Here is a 21,100-nt window from a genome sequence, read left to right on the forward strand (position 1 = left end):
TGCGTAATTTTAATGCCAGATTCATTCTCAGACCTCTGTTCTTAGAAAAATAGACATTTTGCTCAAAAACTTAACCTGAATCAATCCATTCAAAATAAAACAATCTATCTTTAAGTGGGTAGACACTTTAAAGTTTAACTTTAATCATTTTTAGGGAAACTGGATTTGTCATCTACCCATAAAAGACAACTTATACAGGCAGATATCATGTTAGTATTTTTTAAATTGCTCCATAATCTTGCTTATATGAGCTGCCACAGGTTATGTACTGTTCATAATTTGAAAATAATGGGGCTAACAGACATAATGGCTGGGTTACCAATAAATAATATTCAGTCTATTGCACGGAGGTTAAGCGGTGTTTATTGAGCATTCTCAAATTTGGACAGCAGCAACAAAATGCAGCGTTACCATAGCAACAGCATCCGGCGCATTATCCTCATCTTGGATACGCATCCTGGAGCCACCTCTGTGATTGGGTGAGCTCTCTTTGGATGTCACTGGGGCAACCGAATGATGGGAATTTTAACACATGAACGGAAATGTGGCCCTCGATTTTCACTGGCTCCCTCCGCGCGGTTCCCATTCAGGCACAAGTGAGGTTTACAGAGAGCGGAGGCGGCCATTGGACGGTTCGCAAATCCGTCTGAGGAGGGAGGATCTGTACGCTTTTTTTTTTTTTTTTCCTTGCCTCAGTACGGGAGCCGAGCGGGGACCGGCTGGTTTCGCAGCGGCCGTGGGTCTCCACCCGAGAGTATGGCGGCTGGGATTGCACTGGAGAGCGGGGGAGAAACGGAGGCATGCCAGCGATGGTGAAAAAGAAACAAAGAGACGCAAGTTCTTTAATGAAGTGTCGAAACAGTTTGAGCTTGTGCTGGTTTTCTGCGGCGGCCTTCCGCTTGAAAATTTGCTCCTGCAGTTCATTCTAGAGGCTAACCCAGCGTTTTTCCAGTGTCCTCGATGGAGCAAGTTTGTTTTTTTCCTGATGCATAGAGAGAGGGGTGAGCTAAGCAGATGAAAACCCGCACGGTCCACATCATCGGGCGATATTTTCTTCCTCCCTTGTGCACATTTTGGACAGTTGCAGTCCTCGGATGCTCGTATAGCTGTCAGTGTCTGGCCTGCATGGGGGAATTTCTACAATGAAATCCATCTTGGGGCACCGAGTCTTTGTGCTCTGCCATAGCTGAGCAGCAGCGAGCAAAGACTGTGTTATTGACAACCCGTTCAAAATGGGACACGAATGGTGAATGTGATTCGTGCGGGAACATTTTTAGCTCATTTCAATGACGCGCGGAGATTGATACCTTATCGACTTGATTTAATCCACGATGCGCGAGTATAAAGTGGTGGTCCTGGGCAGCGGTGGGGTCGGGAAATCCGCCCTCACCGTGCAGTTTGTTACCGGGACGTTCATTGAGAAGTACGACCCCACCATAGAGGATTTTTACCGCAAGGAGATCGAGGTGGACTCGTCACCCTCGGTGCTGGAGATCCTTGACACCGCTGGTACCGAGCAGTTCGCCTCCATGCGGGACCTTTACATCAAAAACGGACAAGGATTCATACTGGTCTACAGCCTTGTCAACCAGCAAAGCTTCCAGGACATAAAGCCGATGAGGGATCAGATCATAAGAGTGAAAAGGTTGGTGAAATGATGCTCAGGAAACGAGTGATGTATGGATGTTGGAGATTATTCTTCAAACATATTATGGTGGCCTGATGGGCCCGTTAGTTGAAAGATGGGCCTAGGCCTGGTCTGAGAACTGTGCTTGGATGGAGATGCTGTGCATCTTCAGGGCAGACTACAGAACAACACCACATGCCTGTTCTATTTTGGTGTACCAGGTCTCACCCACAATGCTTGTTGGTAGGCAAACGTCCTTGCACTGCAGTCCCAGCATCTCTAAAAGTAAGCAGTTGTGATATCTATAGAGTATCCTCATCTCTTCAGAGTTTGTGCAGCCTTTTTAATGTTTCAGTCTAGACAGTTACATCTTTGCAATGAAAGCTATCAACGGCACCAACAGTGCTGTGACCCATCCTATCCATCAGCACCTATGAAGACCAGTCTGTCTTCCAGTCACAACATGCTAGATGCTGCCCGTGACCTGCCAAGCTGCTGCTTTGCAGCTCAGAATGTGTCTACTGTGCTGGATGCTGCAACCTCAGTGAAACACCCAGCCGGGGATACCCAGGATTCAGTGCAACCGAGGCTCTGCAGAGAGTTTCAAGGAGGAACGGCTCAGAAATACTGTAGGGGTTGGGGAAAGCACACTAGCATGAGCCCGGCTTCTGCGGAGGAGAGGCCATGTTTTTAATTAACAAGCTGCACAAGCTCTTTAGGAAGAGCAGCACAAATGAACGCGTGAGATTGTCTGTGTGATGTCTGAGTGCAGTTACATGGATGATCCCAGATATGAGGTCACCAGAGTGAGCTGCTGATTGATAAATAGAAGAGGTTAGCTGAGGCTGTCTGGTTGTGCCGTTATGTTATTGGTGTTTCTAAGCTCCAGGCCAATGTACTGTGCAGACATATTGTACTGTATGTTCACCAGGTGACATGGCACAATGTTATAAAGCCCTAAATATACAGTGTTATTAAAGCTGCTGGTTAAATAATCACTGGTGATGGTGTGGAACCACACATGCACATTATAACACAGTTTCTGTTACGTGATAACACAGTTTCTGTGTTATAATGTGCAAACTGGATGCGCTGAGCTGTGATTGTGTGGGTTCATCAGTCATGTTAGGTGTCAGTGGATGTGTTACAGTCAATGTAGGGAGTCCAACAGGCTCTGGAGAGACAAAGCGGGCTAATGATGAAGCATATTAAAATCAGCTTAGAGCTCACACTGTTTACTGATACAGCTAATTACTTTAGATAATACCGGCAAGGACAGTGACGGCATATCATGTTTTGGTGTTGGGTTTCTTTATTATGACAGTCCTGCCTATTTCTGTCACCTAAAAATGAAATTTAATCAGTATAAACTTGTTTATTTTTGTTTGTTGCCTTTAGTTTTTGTCTTTTTCGCATGCACCTTATAAACAAACCTATAAATCTGCGGATGAAAGAATGAGGTCAACATGTTTCCCCCATATGAGTTGAGAATGTGGAGAGGTACATCCAGTCTACAACGTGTTTGTGTGTGTGTTAATTTGTGTGTGTGTGTGTGCACGCGCATGTGTTAATGTGTGTTAATGTGTACATGTGAGCTCACACAGCAGATGCAGTCAGGCTGTTACGTGATTTCTAATGTCACAGTAGAATTAATTTTTTGTACCAAAAGCCTCACACTTCACATGATACTCCTACACAATAGTTAATTTCAGAGTCCCTTTCTTAATGAGAACTTAGTTCAAACTTTAGATTGTGTTATTTTTAAAAGTTTCTTTAAAAATGTCAGGTCATGAATAGTCTTTGATTCGGTTACTAAGCAGTGACAACAAGTCTGTTCATCTATGTGGTAAATAGTGTCAAAGAGAAGTTGAATCAAAGTGTTGACCAGTTGACCTTACATGTGAAATTAGCCTTGAGACAGAAAACATTTCACTGATGGTTTATTTTAAATCAGACTGATCTTGCTTTATCCTGCTGTTTGTTCACAGCCTTTTCAAACATACAGACGCAGGTTTTCGAGATATGAAAAGCTTCTGTTGACTGCAGTTATATAATGTGATTTCTTGTTCCTGAGAGGCTGCAAATACACACTGTGTACGGTAGACTCAACACATACTGCTACACAGATATAAACAAAGAGTGAGAGCCAAATGCACTTCCTTTTTCGATTTATATGACTTAATACGCCCAGGAAAACCAAATAAAGTGACTGGGAATTGGAAAAATTCCCTCGCAAAGAAGTGGGAGAGATATGCAAAGGAATCAGTTTATTCCATGTTCAAAAGTTGACACAATGTGGAGAAAAATCTGAACATTGTCAGCAAAACATACAGACCTTGTAATTCCATACTTTACTCTCTGTAACCATCAAAGATCAGCACAGGAAACACTTGTATTTCTAAACCCATCTGACAACCTTTTACCATTAGAGTCTGTCAAAGTGTCTTTTGTTGCCAGAGAAGAGAATAGCAACAGATAAATAATTTTGAGTATATGAAGCAAACAGGTAACACTAATACTGTAGTGATAACTACAAAGTTGGCAGTGACTGCTGACAGTAGCTGATTTAAGTCATATTTTTGATAATAGTGTGTTGTATTTTAAAGTCAAAGCTGTATGGTTGTTAGTTTGAGTCAGTATTGGAGTATTTCAGTAGTTCGGCTTATTTTGTGAAATGCAGACAAAATCCTTTTATAGATACTAGTTTAAGAACCAGAACTCATGGATTCACATATTATCAGCTGTATTGAAAAGATACTTAGCAGAATTGTCTTCAATTCTGGGGTCTCATTTTTCTTGTCTCTCTTGTGTGTTTACTTCAGGGGTTAACCAAAGGTCTAACCAAAGGTCTATTCAAATCAGAATCAAGACATATTGTGTTTTAAAGGTAAAAAGTGACAATCCTGCCTTTTCCCTTACTGAAAAGAATTGGCACACTCTCAGCATGAATCTCTTGCAGGGCCAAAAGTCAACAAGTTCAGGCATGTTCTGTGGGGCTGGTTAAAAGGCATTGTGGGAAATGTAGGAAATCATTAAATGCAGGGAGTAGAATAAGGCAAGTTGGGACATCAAAAAGGCACAGCTCATCACAAACAGCCATTTGTATGCACTGAACATCACAGCATTAGTATGTTGAGCACCAATGATTACTGTTGAAACAGGGTGGAATTTTCCTTACCAGTGTCTGATCTTGGTTAACTACTTTATTTGTAAAATTGGATTTTGTTGTGTAGATCCTCAGCAGTCAGACTGTTCCTGTATCTTATCCTGCTGCCGTTGCTGCTTCTTTTGCCTGTTCGTCCCTCCTCGCTGCCAAAACACTGGTGACCTGTCATGGCCATATCGGCATTCGCTCAGGTCAGAGGTGCTGCTGTGCGTCGCTCTCACTCTGAACCCTGTCAACATCTATCAGTGCCTGTTGTTAGTGGCACAGACGGGCTTTAGCACAGAGGCCATGGGTGTACATGATTACACACTGGCCTGCCTGTGTCTGCTGGGAACCTTGTCACTCCTCACCTCAGCTGCAGTAAACTGTACACAGGGGTGAAAGAGGGTTTCATAGACTTAATGCTGCTGTCCTACAGTGGTGTGGTGTTGCTATTGCTGTTAATATCTTTAGTCTAGATATTTCTAATTCACTCTGTTTGTGTACTTACTCATTTCAACATTGTGCTGAAGCGTATGCACTCTGTGGAGATATCATTCCATGGCTTGTTCATGTGCCAACTGGTTGAAAGGATCAAGATCAATAACTGGAGGAACAGCGGTCTTCCAGTTCACCCAGAAAGATCCTCTTTCATCTGTGTCTTTATCGGTTGTGAAAACTGGGCAAAAGAACAGTGATAGTTACTTAACAGTTGATTTAGCTTTCAAAATTATGTGTTAAAGGCCCAATGCAGTGCCGGGTCATAGTGTACCCCCTATCTGCCTAGTGTCAACAGTCCAGGCTGCTGGTGGTGGTGGTGTGTAATGTTGTGGGGAATGTTTTCTTTGCACACTTTGGGCTTCTTAATAGTAATCAGCTATCGCTTAAATGCCACAGCCCATCTGAGTATTGCTGCTGACCATATGTCTTTTGGCCACAGTTAACCATCTTCTAATGGCTACTTCCAGCATGATAATGCACCATGTCACAAAGCAAAAGTCATCTCAAACCAGTGTCATGAACTTGACAGCGAGTTCAGTGTACTTAAATGACTTACCCAGTCACCAGATCTGGATATAATAGAATGTGCAGCTGACAAATCTGCAGAAATTATAAGATGCAATCATGTCAACATGGGCCAGGATTTGAAAGGAATGTTTCCAACATCTTGTGGAAATATGGAACAAAGAACTGAAACTGTTTTGAGAGTAAAGTGAGGCCTTGCTCAGTATTAGTATGGTCTTCCTAATGAAGTGCTTGTGAGTTTATATGCTAAAGTAAGTATGCTAAAGTAACAACAGACTGCAACATTGCACTGTATGGTGCTCTAATAGATTTTCTAAAGTTACATGTGTAGATTTTTTTTTCTTCCTGACTAGCTGCTAAGTGGGTTGCCAATACAAGAATAATATCCTCAGTGTAAACTATCATTTTCAGACTTCAGTGGAGAATGTGGAACATGTCACTTGGGCCATATTTCCCTACAAAACTTAGGAATGAATCTGTGAACTATTCAAATCTTATACCTCAACTTTCTTACCAATATCTTATATAAAGGAAATCTAAATGCATTTTCAACACAGTGGAACATACAGTAAGAGGAGGAATTTGTTTCAGTCAGTATAATTACCCCTAGGGAGCTAGTAGTTTGCCATATTATTGCTGTAATATGTCAGATCCAAGGATAGCTGTACAGTCTGTCAATTTCAGTATTCATTTATCTTGTCCATTTTGACTTTTCTTGGCCAGTGTCTCTATCATCTGTGAATAACATCAGATTTTGAAGGTAACAGGAAGCAGAGAAATTTGTATTCATAACCGTCAGAGAATCCGATAGAGAATATATATATATATATATATATATATATATACACACACACACACATATATATATCTGAGATACTGTCTTTTTTGTTATCAGTGATTATTTTAAAAAGCAGAAGTCTTCATATGGTTGTTGTGGCATGTTTACAAGACCCTCCAGAAATCTCTTCCCGATTAAATCTGATATTGTGCCAAAAGAGAGGAGCTTACTGCTACTCTCTGACTCAGCTGAATTCTCTCTCCTGTCTAAACTGAAGACCCCCCTCAAAAGGGCAGTCTGGAGGAGGCCCAGCACGCAGCATGTTTTCCTCCCTCCACCCCGGCGGTGTTGGCTAGAGTCAAATCCAGAGACTCTTGGCCTGTCGGGTTCCACCGTCAGTCAGCAAGGCCTGTGTGAGCTGATGCATCATGCATTATAGATAAGGTGTGTCTGGGTGAGCTCAAATGGGTGTTTGCAGTCAGAGTGCTCCAGTGCGGGCGCTGTCAGGCTCACAGGATGAAGGCTAAAGTATGACATGTTGTTTGTGCTCTTGGTGTCACAGCACAAACAACCAGACACAGTTATTCATTTGTCTTTTGAGGCCTGTGTCTAAACCATGTAAACAGCTCTGTATGTGTTCTGTTACTTGCTTCCTTGCATCAGTCACTGTTGGGTCCAGACACGGCGTGGCCGACACCCTTTATGCTGAGGCCCTGGGAGCCTCAGTATCCGTGGCAGCCACCATCTCACACCTCCTGGGACTGGCGGTTTCCTCCTCTGTTATTATGACTATATATAGTCCCTCTCCTTTGGTACCAGATGTCTTTGTGCTGTACTCCTGTTATGATGAGGTCTAAATGAGCTGCATAACTTCCATAGGGCAGACCGACTCAAATCCTCCACTATGGTTAAAAGAAAAAAAAAACAGGCAGCACACTTGGATGTTCGACACAACTTTTTTGAACTGACTTTACTTGAATTACACCCGCTGTTCGGGACATCTGTAATAATAACAGTTAATTTGTTATATTTGATTTCTGACGTCTAACATGTAGGCAGCTCTGATAATAGCAAAACTGTTTTACATGTCACCAGTGGATTGAAAATCTGTATCCATTTAAATCTTAAACACCTTAACACAAAGGAGAGAATTTGATAATGATGATAATCACTCTTATATAGAGCTAAAATAATTATTCAATTAATATTCCAACTATTGTCCAGATTGATTCATCATTTATATGGTTTCTTAAGCAAAAATGTCAAAAATTGACTGGTTCCAGCTTCACAATTGTGACTATTTTCAGGTTTTCTTTGTCTTCTCTCATTTTAAACTCAATACAATTGGGATGGTTCAGACAAAGCAAAGTATTTGAAGACATCACAACCAGACATGGGCTCTATGAACTTCTGATGGGCATTTTGTGCTGTTTTTTGGCATTGTACAGACCAAACAATACAGTACAAAATGGAAGATTGATTGATGGGGAAAGTTATACTTTTGTTGCAGTCATGAAAGTGAGAGATTTGAGTTTAAACCACAGCCTGACGCAGAGAAGGAGACACCCAAATGGTAACATTACCTCAACTAAATGCTGAGACCCCCCGTGGCTTCTCCTAAATTGGTACAGCTATAAAAGTAAAGGCTCTGCCTTTCAATCTGCTCACCCACACCTATGTTTAGGGTTTTTTCAGTGAAGGTGGAAAGGGAATATAAGGTTTCAGGCAAGAGGCAACTAGAAGTGGTCAAAAATACTTGTCAGTGAAATCACGGACTTGCTGTTTTTATTGACACAAGGAATGCAGTGAATGAGACCTGGGTGCTGTACGCTGTAGTTTCTCATTCGAGTTGCCTCCGAGCGGGAAGAGGAACACACCGACTGACCTCTGAGATCGTCTCTTAAATCCTGGTAGTTCCTCTCGGCTGGTGAGCCGATCCTGGGAACAGAACAGGACTGAGATTAAAGTTCACTTGGGATAATGTATTCATGACTAGATCAAAGTTGGTTCCTATTCTCAGCAAGTTTAAGCTTATTTAATGCTGAAACCTGCAGCCCCTGGCCTCTGAGAGATGCTCAGGCTGCCTTGGAAAAGTATCACGCTGCTTCTGCAGTTTCCCCATCTCTCTAGTATTAGTCATTTCCTTGTATACCTGTTACCATAGCAATCAAGGACTAGGATGATTTTTTCCTCTATAAATAATTTAGAAGCATGTATATTTCATAGAGTGAGGGCAGCATTTGAAAACCCTGATGATGTTAGTGGGTGTTTAGGTGCACGACTCCGGCTAGATGTGACAATGTTGCTCAGTGTCGTGGACAGAGACGTTTACACTCAGTTCAAACGATGGGTCTAACAGATGGAAAGCACTCCCTTGCCAGCATCATACAGATAAGAATGAAAGAAATAACCTGTTGTTTACCAAAGGATGTGAATACACATGATCTACCATCTCTCTGATGTTTTTGATCTTTGTCATCTCTTCTGATGTGTACAAGCGGCCTCAGAAGCCCGCCATGTTTCCTAATATCAAAACTGATGCAGTGATTATATTGGTGAAACTGCGTCATGAGCCATCCCCTTTAATAATTATAGTGCAGTAGTCTATTTAGTCTAACTGACTGTCTCCTCTGGCTGCCCACAAAGTAGTTCAGTTCCACAGTGGCATGTTGTGTCCCAGCAACATGGCAGGGAGTTCAGAGCTCAAAAGATTATGGCCGCTTCCTATCCTCAGGGGTCAGAACTATACTGCCCATTTCCTGTTCTCCACTGGGTCAGGCTTTAGACTTGGCACATACATGGGGCAGGGTGGCCGGCGTGAAGGTTCAGTGTTCTTCATGTGAAAAGCTACCTCCCACAGTCAAAGACCACATGTGCATTAAAGTAGGAATGTTTTTTAAAAGAAGAAAACACTTTTGCTTTCCATTTTGGCCATCCACCCACAGTAAGACCACATTTTGCACCCAACTGAGCTCTTTGAAAATACTTTACCAAGTGGGTGACTTTGAAACAGCCAGGCTGAATTTTGTAGCGTGGGGATAGCAGAGGAAACTACACTGTTTAAACTCAACTGACGTATGATTGTCAGCCTTTTCTAAGAACAGCTATTTCACCTCCAACTTCCTCTGTGATGGCTTATAAATATATGTACTATAAATACATGCACGCACCTGGTTCTGTTTAACTTGATTTTCAGCCAGATGTCTTCAAACATATAAAAATGTTGTTTCCTGTTGAAAAAAGTAGTGTTGACTACATTTTAACAGTAAAAACAAAGTATGCTTATATTGAGATCAGCCCAGAAAATGCTTCCTGCAATAGAAAGTGAGAGATACTGTAAGAGGGAGACAAATGGTCGGAAAACACAAATGAGCTCCTGAATATTTGTTCCCTCAAAGTTTGGTTAAACTAGTAATACTGTTAAACTTGTATTTTCATCCAGATTTTTGTGATACAGAGAGAGAGACATGAGATTACAGTTTACATGTAATGAAATGTGCTACATAAACCTAAAAAAGAAAGGTGCAGATGATTGAATGGTAACTTGATTTTAATGTGCTACATGAATAAAGTTGTCTTGCCCTGCTAAGACTGACTTTGTGTATCCGTCAAAACTGTCTTTTCATACCAGAATTTGGCTGCAGTGCACCACTGGAAACTCGCCAGATGTTGTTAAACAAAAAGAGGAAGAAAAATATGAGTGTTTTTCTGTTTTGGCATTTCAGTATGGTCCGCAAACTAACTATCTGAAAACACAAATAATGGACCAGAAAATGTCTAAACCTTTAATTACATTATCATATTTACTTGTAATAGTGGAAGCATGGCTATAGATGATAATCATGCTGATTAGGGCTGAATGAGAATGTAATACTATCATTTATCATTATTCTATATAATTTTGTTCATATCATCAACATTTAAAATCTTTTGATTTTGGTCTAGATTTTTTTATGAAGAAATTTTTATGAGAGACACCACAGTAAACACACAATTGTGTGCGCATACGTGTATATGAATGCTCACACTTCTGTATCTGATGTATTTTAACCTGTAACCTGTGCAGAGGCTCCTTCTGTGATGTTGCACTTAAAATAAACCTTGGCTGATGCTAACAGAGTAACTGTCGCAATATTAATTTCATCTATATTGCTCAGATTCAGTGTACAAATTTCTATCCTGTGAGAAATCATAGTATGCTTCCCCTTTGCCCAGTACTGCCTGGCTCCCTTGAACAGGGAGAAGCAGGTGAAGAAAATGAATGAATGAGACTGGGTTGTCCATTGTTGCCACTGAAAGAAAGGCTGAATAACTGGTGTTTTAGTTAGTCATTGTGAAAAGTATTGAAAATTAGTGGATTATAAGTAATTAAATAATAGCTTTAAGTACTATATTTTCTCATGGAAAGTGTAATGGTTTACTCAACAGTAAACCATTGCACTTACCTCTTGAGACATAAAGCTTTTGTTATTGCCAAGTTCTGAAAGGGTGACTGTTAAACCGCAAGTTCAGGGACACGGGACATGTTGGGGACACCAAAACACACTGATTGCTTCCATAAGGTTCTTCAGCATCAGTTTTTGTTGAATATATCTTACTCACACGTCTCTGTCTGTCCACAGGTACGAGAAGGTCCCTGTGATTCTGGTGGGGAACAAGGTGGACCTGGAGAGCGAGAGGGAGGTATCGTCCAGCGAAGGCCAGGCCCTGGCGGAGGAGTGGGGCTGCCCGTTCATGGAGACGTCAGCCAAGAGCAAAACCATGGTAGACGAACTGTTCGCTGAGATCGTTCGGCAGATGGACTACGCCGCGCAGCCTGACAAGGACGACCCCTGCTGCTCCTCTTGCAATATACAATAGCCCCGGGGGCCTCCAGGAACAGGCCAGGCAAAAAGTCAACTTAGAGGAAGCTACTACGACTCGCAGCAGAGAAATACACACTTGGACACGCAAACACACACACACACACACATGCACATGCCAATTAAACGGAAGATAAATTCATGGTTGAACGCAATGGATGTTAACTCTATGGAGCATAAAAATCTGCAGTGACATGATAATAAATAACAACATGTGAGTGATGAATACATTTTGAATGAGGAATGCCAGAAATTTGCCACAAGAGAATTGACAAATGACAAAAAGGAACATGCCCTCGCCTTATTTTACTGTCTTTTGTTGTTTGTTTTTATCCTTTCATCAGCAAAGAATCACAGATCAGGATCTCTACTCTTTAGGTTGTTAAACAATCTGATATAAATGAGTGAAAAATGTTTTCTCCTGGTTTTGTCTGTTTTGCACAAAACACCAAGATGCTTTTTTTTTCCCATGACTCGGTTACAAGTAGCTACTGTACACAAACCTGATAACACATTTCTAGGATCCAGTGATTTCAAACATTGAGGAGTATTTGATTTTCAGTATGTTCAAGTTTTCTCCCAGCTTTGTTTGTGTAGTGGTTGGTCGGAGGGTTTTTTCTAGTCATCACAGGGCTGAACCAAAGAGGTGACCTGAGAGCACCTCCATTTTCTTATTTCTTTTTTTGTTTTCAGCTGTTAAAAACAGAATGGTAGACAAGTCAGTGTCTTTCTTGAAACATTTGGTGTCAGTCATCTATTTCCTATTTTCTCACTTTGAGATATAACAGTAAACATAGCAGAGTCACATATCCTGTGATGTTTTGTTTTCCACTTTGGGAAGACTCTTGACAGCAGATTGCTGAGTAGTAGTAGAACTAACTGCTTCATCCTGATGGGACAAGTTCTTCTTTTCAGTGTTTGAATATCTCTACAGACGATCTCTCTTAAACTCTATTCTGGAGTGGATGACATTTAAAGTGAAGATGCCAACATTTGTCATACTTTACATTTTCTTTTTCCTCTCCTCTGGTATCAATATGAAATGGGGTGCTCAAGAGTATCAACATCCTGATCCCATTCTTTATGTGCTCAGAGTATTCAAATTCATAGTAACAAATAGTAACAACAAAGGCGATGATAATAAGAATAATAAATGGTAGTGTAAATATTTTGTATTGAAAGTGCCAGCTCCTATGAAGACACTGACTCAACACATGTGGAATTGTCAACTGTATGCATGGCTAGTAAACAAAAAAGGACTCTTATTGTTTGAGATTAATATAGGCTGTGGAAAATGTGCAAACCAAACACATACACGTCTGGATCTGGACACTGTCTCAACTGTACATCTATGTTGCCACGGGAACGAAACTTTCCCCGTGTAACCATTTTCATTGTTGATTTTATATTTTTTTATGTGACCATTTACTCTTTATTCCCTCTCTGAATGGTGACACTGTTACATTTGACACCTAAACAATAAAAGTGCGTTCAACACTCAACTGAGGCTACCAAGCTTAAGTGGAATGAAAGTGAAAGATTGATGTGCTCATTCCTCCATATGTTCTATTAGCAAATTGTTTCTTTTCATCTGTGCTTTTTTTCTACTCTACATAATAACATTTCATTTATATTTCAACTTAAACACTAAAAGGCCTTGACTATTCCCTTATAAATTAGGGGTTCTCAAAGTCTGACACTGTAGACAGCTCTCAGACAAAACTCTCTGTTAGCTATTAGTTGTGGTCACTGTTTTTAGTGTATATTTATCTCATTTTATCTCATATTTTTATCATTTTGGTAAATTGACAGCAGTACAAGTACTAGTAGTATTAGTAGTAGTAATCAGCAGTTCCTGTTTACGAGCATCACCTTTTTCTGTAAATTCTAAGCACCTCTATGGATGTTTACTTACGAAGGACATCAGAGATAATTCAGTGTGGGAAATGTAGTCCCACACTGAATCCAAAAGTACATTAATCAACAACAGTTTGAAAACCTGATGAGTATGTGCCACAACCACCTTGATACCATTTGTCTGTATTTTCTCACCAGTTGAAAAGCAACACAAACACGTGTTTAGCTGACTACTGCGGGTGAGGTTGACTTTGCATCCACCTGCTTCTTTTTGATGCTGCCCGGCCCGCCAGGGTCTCATAGAGGCAGCTAATCCACATCCGGTCTGTTACATCTTGGGAGCTGCTGTCTGGTCATTAAGACTGGAGGGTGTTTTCTCCTGTTCAGGATCTGTGCCTTGCTGCCCACATTTCTCTCTCTCTCTATCTCTCTCTCTCTCTTTTTCTTGGCAATTCAAGTTGGTCTGATGCTGTGCCATGGATGTGTTTGGCCTAATGGTGGATGTCTCAGTTATAGAAACACTCAACAAATCAAAGTTGAGTTGGTGGGGAAAGGACGTCAGCAGGGCAGACTTCCCTGGCCACTGAAAAATTAGCTAACATGAACACTGTCAGGCTGAATGAATGAAGTGAAACGAAATATAAATTTAGTCTGATTATCAGGCTATTTAGGCCACTTATTAAAGCAATAAGCCCCTTCCACCCAGCCATTACTCACCTGAGGCCTGACGTCTGTGACAAAACCAGGACTTTTATCAGTCAGCTTTGTAACTATGCTAATGACTGAGCATATAGCCTTCAGACAGAACTTTTTTCAGCAGTACATAGCATGGCTTGTTTCATATGTCTAGATAAGAACTATAGTCTTTTGAAGAATGCTCTAACATCTCACATAAGCCCTAGACGTTCGCAGGCCAAATGTCACAGCTTAACAGCAGAGGCAAGTCCATGAGAGAGCATCATGACTTCAGATCTCTGTAGCATTATAAATGCTAAAAACTGCATCCACATGCTTGTTCAGTTCACCGCTGTGAGAATAAAACATAGCTACAGCTTTAGTTGTTTTGAATAACAGCTGTGGGAGATATCAAGTGCTGTTCGAACTCTAGGCTAATGACCAGTAGAAACTCTGACTGCAGATTTATCATTTAAACAAAGGACATACTGAGGCAACTCTCTTGGATCTTCATCATCAACTGCAGCTAAACTGCCCCTTCACACCACTATTCACCACTAAGACTTTGTCCTGTTCCCTTTCAACTGCAGAAAGGCTAGCTTCTGGTTTGAACAAAGTGAAACAATAGGATGGTCCTGTTTAACTACTTCAGGCGATGTTCTTTTTATCCTAGTTACCCATCTCTCTCAATTCAAGCCAAGAAAAGAGGTGGCAATTCTTTATAGTAGCCCCCTTCTCCCTGGGTAGAACTGAGAGAGATGGAGCCGTCATGCTACTCACTGGCGTTCTGACGTTGAAGATAACTGAGGAGACTTCATCTTGAGATAGGTAGCCTAAGGCAGCACTGTCCTCTTCCTAAAGCACAGTCTTTTGGTGCTTTACAGGAATGTCAGATTCAAGAAAGATGTCCAAACATAGTCACTACTGCTGCGCATGCATTATTCCAGCTAGACTCAGCCAAGGTATACAGCTGTTTGGTTTTACTTGGTCCAATGGTGGCTGCTTCAGCTGCAGGTTCTTTAAGGCCTGGCTTGGTCTGAATATGTCACTGGCTTTGTCAGTTTAGATGGCCATGTGTAGTGCTAGACTTTGGCAGCTCTATCTGTGCTCCAGTTTTGTCTGTCTCCCCTGATAATAAGAAAGGAACTCTATGGCCTTATCCTGTTTTTCAGCCTGATGTCATAAAGGATAGATTTAAATTTATGGCATAATTGGCCTTTCTGCCTTTTCTGTCTCCCTTGTCTTTAGTTGGATAAGGACGAGAGGGGTTGTATAGTATACTCAGTGTTCTGATTGTGTGCTCCAAACCAGCTATGTGGCACACACCCTTACTGCTAATCAACTATTTGTTTGGATCTCATTTTTCTTGCATCTCAGGCAACAGGTAATGGTCTGCCAAAAGCTTGTGCTAAAGATAACTAAACTGCTTTGTTAGCCTTCAGGGACTACAGCTCCAATAAGGCTTTTAAAGCTCTACTTTGGCAAAGACTCATGGGAGAGGCCAACAAAACAGTTGTTTTATCTCTGTTAAAATGTCAGTCTGCTCAAATGTTACTGTCTGATACAGTAGTATCTGCCAATTTAGCTTAGAATATGCATGAAAAACCAAGGTTCAAGACAAAAATCCTCTGAGAAAATAAACTGTGGGGCAGAGGTTAGAGGAACAGAGGCCAGCTTGGGAAGGGGGATGGCACAGTAACACAGCAACATTACATTTTAATGTGGCTTTTATATACTTTCTGTTAAGTATGCAGTTCCAGTTGTTTACTTTGAACTACTACTCATCCAAAATTCAGGAACAATGACCTCCAAAAGACTTGTACCGTGTCTAGTTAGATTTTAAGACAATCTACAGGGTGTTTTGTTGCCTTTTATAGTCACACTGTCTGCTCACAACTACATTTTAGTGTGTTATAAAGCCTGTATTTAATGTTTCTATACTACTTATACATGCCAAACAGGGGGACATAAAACAAAGTGTCACCCATGAGGGTATGTTAATTTACATCCCAGACACCCCAGTGTCTTTGCTCTTCATCAGGAATACTGCACCATGCTTTTGGACTTCAAGTGTCAATGAGCCTGATGTTCTGTAGCTTAGCAGTGAACACACCAGTTTTTTTTATGAGTGGGAAAGACACAAATTCACCATAATCTATCATGAATTATTGCAGAAGACTTAATGTTTATGTAACAGAATTACAGATAACGATACTGATTATGCATATAAATAGTATTATTTGGTATTTGGAGCTGCTTACTTGAATCTGGTAAATGGTTTTGAGCTTTATAGCAAAGCATTTAAATGTTATAAACTCTTTCAAATCAGAAATCCTCTGCACAGCAGTATAATCCAATTAGGTGCAGGTCAAGTGCAGTTACTACACATCAAATAACTCTACAACAACTTAAAGCTAGGTGATATTTATCAAAGAATTTTCTGAAAGAGATGTGAAAATATTAATTGCATAGTGTACATTTCTTTTATTAACATCTTCCTAAGCCATTATCATGCTTTCTTTTAAAACGGTCCATCTTTAGAGATGAGCCTTTATTTTTAGAGCCTTTATCTTTGAAATTTCTCTGCCTTCAAAGTTAGACAGAGAACAGACTGTAACTCTGGCTTTCATTTGAAAATTTAGATCAAGCTTCTTCTTTTAAAAAAAAAAAAATTGCAAAGTGCTATTGAGAGTATCATAATATTAAACAGATTCTAAAAGAAATGGAAGAACCTAATACAGAATAGTAAAATAAAGTATATTTGGAAAAACGTAACATGGATTTAGAGTTAATCCCTCATGTCAGGGAGGACAAGGAACCAAAAATAAGATTTCAAGATGAAATGGCTTTGGGAAATGATTAAAATAAGGACAGACTGCTCCATGTTTTCTCTGTTTTTCTCCTTGGTTTGCCTGCCGACTAATTTTAGAGATTGTTTTGAATCACTGATGCAGAGTGGAAGTGGCCAGTTGGGGGGAAACACCAGTTAACAGGCCTGGGGAAGTGTGCGCCAGCATCTCCTCTGGGGCGTTTGTCAACACCCACCTCAAGCCACCTGATGTGAGCGAGGTAGTACAGAGCGAGTCTATGCGGTCTGTTTGTACTGTCTTGCTAGCCGAGGTGCTTTATCCACCCTGATGAGTCGGGGCAGATGTCTAAAGGACCTGATGGTGAGAGGTCTCAGTGGGGTTCATTAAGAACTAGAATCCCTCTGGCACCACTCACTCTTCAGCAGCATCATTTGTGTTTGTGGTAAATGCGGTACAATATCTTTGTTGTTCAGCCAAAGAGGTTTAATGAGAATGGATTACTGAATGCTTTACAAGAATCAGCCTAATAGTAGCAGCTGCATGCAGCTTTATCTCCTGGATTGGTGTTTTATGAATGCCATTGTGAACTCCAGTTCCCCTTTCATAAGTCCTTGCAGAGTCGAAGCAAGAGTGACTTTCAAGGAATGTTGGGTAGCGTCGTGAGATGTTGAATTCTCTGTGGGGAACAGGCTGGAAAATAAAAATAAAATCAGTTTGAAAACAACCCCCAGAGTTTCACAGCGTAAGTGTATGAATTAAATAGGTGCTGACTCATTGTTACCTGTTCTCAGCTCGGGGGCTCAGAGGCGCAGACACTGCAGCTGTGACACAGCACACCATGTTTGTTCCAGCTGAGATCCCCTACATCAGTATGTCAAATGTCAAGATGAAATGGGGGGGGGCTGCATGAGTCACGCCACCACCCCCACCCCACCGCTTCCAGACTGCAGCACAGACCCTGGAGTATTCATGTGGGATACAGCAGCAGCCCATGACAAAAAGGCCATGTCTGCCCTGTGCACTTTTATCCCAGGAGACATAAGTTCATGAGGCTGTTATCCTGAGGAGTAGAGGAACACCCTGCCAGCCAAGCAGTTTTGAGGATGAAGGAGATTCCAATGCACAGATCCAAACAAAGGAGCCTTTAAATTGCTCTAATCCTTTCATTGATCAGTGGAGCATTAAAGTTTCAGTGTGGTCCTGACAGGGGCTGAAATGTGTGGAAAAAGGCTTTTCTACCTTTGCAGCACAGAGAAAATGTGAAAATCAATAGGATGAGATGTAAAAAGGAGACTTTTGCATTTAGAGGAAATGTTTTTATACATTACGTCATCTTGTTTGGAGTAACATCACTGCCCTGATCATTTTCACATGTCTGCCTCTATGGATTTTTTTGTAAGTTTGAACGACAGGAGGTTGTGTTCATGACTGAACATGGTGAAAGCTTATTTCTTGCTTGTGCTGTACCTTAGCTGGAAGTCACCACTGCTGAAGAGTGCCGAGCTGTTATCAGCCCACACGTTCAAACCCCGTCTGATGTTTCATGCCTTTTCATATTGGAAACAATGTTGATTTGCAGGAGGGGGAAGACAGAACAAACAAGACGAGCGAGGGCTGTCAGAAGGCCTAATAACTACAGTAGGTGTCATGGCAACCAGATGGCAACACATGAGTTGTCAATTTCACAGTCTAATTTGCAGCTGTAACAGAAGAGCATGTGTATTTGGTTGGGGGCTTGTTTTACTACATTCATGGGGTCCGAAAGCCAGGAACCTGCCATATTTGTGGGGTCTGACAGCTTTGTGGGGACAAAAATAGTGGACCTCACAAGTATAAGTGGCTGTTTAAGGGTTATAACTTGGTTTTAGGGTTAGGGATAGAATTGGGTTTACACTAGGGTTAGGGTCAGGCGTTCAGTTGTGATGGTTAAGGTTAGGGTAAGGGGCTTAAGAATGCATTATGTCAATGATGTGTTGGGGGAGGGGGTTAAGTTTAGGGTCAGGGTACAACAAGGATAAATTCTTCAAGTAAATAACTGTGTTCATGTCATTATCCATGTTGCCTCTATTGGCAAAGAGAACATGTTTACAACCTCACACATACAGTATGTCTGCCAAAGAAATATTAGAATGTAATTTTACAAAAATGTGCTTTAAAAAAGGGTGAACTGACCCTTTGGGGATTGTCAGTGATTTGTTGCCACAATTAAGTTTTAAAACTGAAATAATTAATCTCTGCTCAGGATTTTACTGAAATCACAAGTTCCAGTGCATTACAAGGGGAGCAGGAAACAGCCCATACTATATACTGCAATATAATCATGTGATTCATTTGTGTTTTATGTAAAATTATAAGGTGTGTTCCGTGTTCATATTACTGTGTGCCCTATATCACTTTAACAGATTGTAAGGATGTGTACATCTGTGTGTATTTCATCCACCTCCCTCATGTCATAGTGTGTTTAACTGTGTTCAGATGAATACCAATGCACAATAATGTATAATGCTGATATATTAACAAATTATTAGAAAGGAGCCTGCAGTCCCTGGAATGAGTGATTCATTAAAATCAGACCAGGCGAGCATGTTCAGTCAAATCACTGTGACTCTGACACCATGGTCATTAATGACACCCTCCTGCATCTTTCATGCTTATTGTAAAATGCTGTGATTTTTCCCAGCTTTAAGGGGTCAAACTTTTCCCTTGTTGCACTAGAAATCCCTACTCGACTGTGTCCCATTTTCTCAATTCTCTCACCCGATTAGCTTAAAAGAGAAAAATACATTTTACAAGCAACCCTTCAGGGAAGGAGAAACGCTGACGGGGGGAAACTCACAGTTTTATGTAAAACGTCTCTGATGGATATTTGTGTTTTGTTGCAGTTTCTTCTTGACAGTCATGGTGAAATTGTTCTCATAGACTCCAGGGCCCAAAGCTATACCATCTGTCTCTGTTATGTAGTCATCTGAAGTTATAAATTGAAATACTAATTAGATGGATTTATACAACAGCTGAAGGATTTTGTGTGTTCCTGCATGTGGAATCAGATAAAATACTCCCAGGCTGCCAACATTTTAAAGTTAATGTAAACATAGAAAAACAACACATGGCAGTGAGCCTCCACTGATGACTGTTTTCATCTGACTGAGCTATAAATATGACTACATGAATGATAAATTAGTATTTAATAAACACAACTAAATATAGTATATACATCTGACAAAATCCTTTTATGGTTATGTGATTACAGGCAGAGAGAATCTCTGCTATGTATTTCCCTGGAGAAAATTATATCTAGCCTAACTCAAACAGAAGTGTGACAGTAATAAAAATCAGTGTAATCCCGCTTCCTTTTCACATCTCTCAGTGACAGTGAGGAGAGCAGTTTGTCTTTGCCTGTTCTTCTTTTTCCCCCTTTCTTTTCTTAGTAGAGCGTATGATGAGGTTCCCCCCTGCTGGTTTCCTTCTTTCATGGAGGAGGAGGGCTCGGCAGGAGCCCCACGATGCTCACATCTTAGGGGAGGAAGTTTTATTCCTGAGCCTTGGATGATCCCGTCCCTCGGCTTGATCAGCTGGAACACCCCCCCCCCCACCTCCACACTTCTTGCACATTTCCAGGGATGTCGGAGATCACCTCTGTTGCCAATCACTGTCAAGTATCTGTTCTGGAAAGACACCAAAATGTAAAATATCTCCAGATAGGCATTATCATTGCACCTGCTGTTGATAATGATGAATCCAAAACACTACATCATTGGGTGACTCGGTAATTAGCGATTAAGTATTACAGACAGAGATCAATAGGCTAGATACATAAAAGCATAATAACGGAACCAAGTTACATTTTAGGAGACTGAATAAGTCAATAAATGTAACATATTTTGGGATGTCAAGTGTTTTCAAGTGTTGGTCTGATTTTAGGTTTTTAAATTCTTAAATTCACATCCCATCTTGTCCCAAGAGAAAATGGCCTTATGGGAACTGTAGGAGCAAAGAGTGCACTCTTCAATTAAAGACTAATCAGGAATGTGATTCAACCAACATAAAAATGAAGACAAATGTTGCTGATTTCAGTAGAATCCTGCTGTAATCACATCATCAATTAACTTTTTATAATTGTTACTTATATACATACAGCCTGCCTCATACATACTCACCACACACACATTCACATACACACACAGTTTCTCCTTCTCTCTCACATCTTTACCAAAGCAGCTATTATAATAAAATATAAGCAACTGGGGCATTTGCAAATGAAGTTCAAACAGAGCAGGCAGCATAATTTTAAGTGAGCCTAACTTTGTAGCACAGGCAATT

The 21,100-nt window shown here is 40.8% G+C and overlaps 1 protein-coding gene across 1 annotated transcript; it reads left to right on the forward strand.

Moving 5' to 3' along the window:
• The first annotated feature begins 455 nt into the window (after positions 1–455).
• LOC108881515 (ras-related protein Rap-2a) lies at positions 456–12,940 on the forward strand. The gene is made up of 2 exons (XM_018673568.2): positions 456–1,645; positions 11,199–12,940. The coding sequence occupies exons 1-2, from the start codon at positions 1,332–1,334 to the stop codon at positions 11,434–11,436; spliced, it is 552 nt and encodes a 183-aa protein (XP_018529084.1). The 5' UTR covers positions 456–1,331; the 3' UTR covers positions 11,437–12,940.
• The last annotated feature ends 8,160 nt before the right edge of the window (positions 12,941–21,100 follow it).

Source organism: Lates calcarifer, linkage group LG1, assembly GCF_001640805.2.
Source record: "Lates calcarifer isolate ASB-BC8 linkage group LG1, TLL_Latcal_v3, whole genome shotgun sequence".
Classification (NCBI taxonomy): domain Eukaryota; kingdom Metazoa; phylum Chordata; class Actinopteri; family Centropomidae; genus Lates; species Lates calcarifer.

Coding starts and splice junctions, on each gene's coding strand:
- LOC108881515 (XM_018673568.2), top strand. CDS start 1,332: ATGCGCGAGTATAAAGTGGTGGTCCTGGGCAGCGGTGGGGTCGGGAAA. Junction 1,646..11,198: donor CAGATCATAAGAGTGAAAAG/GTTGGTGAAATG, acceptor GTCTGTCCACAG/GTACGAGAAGGTCCCTGTGA.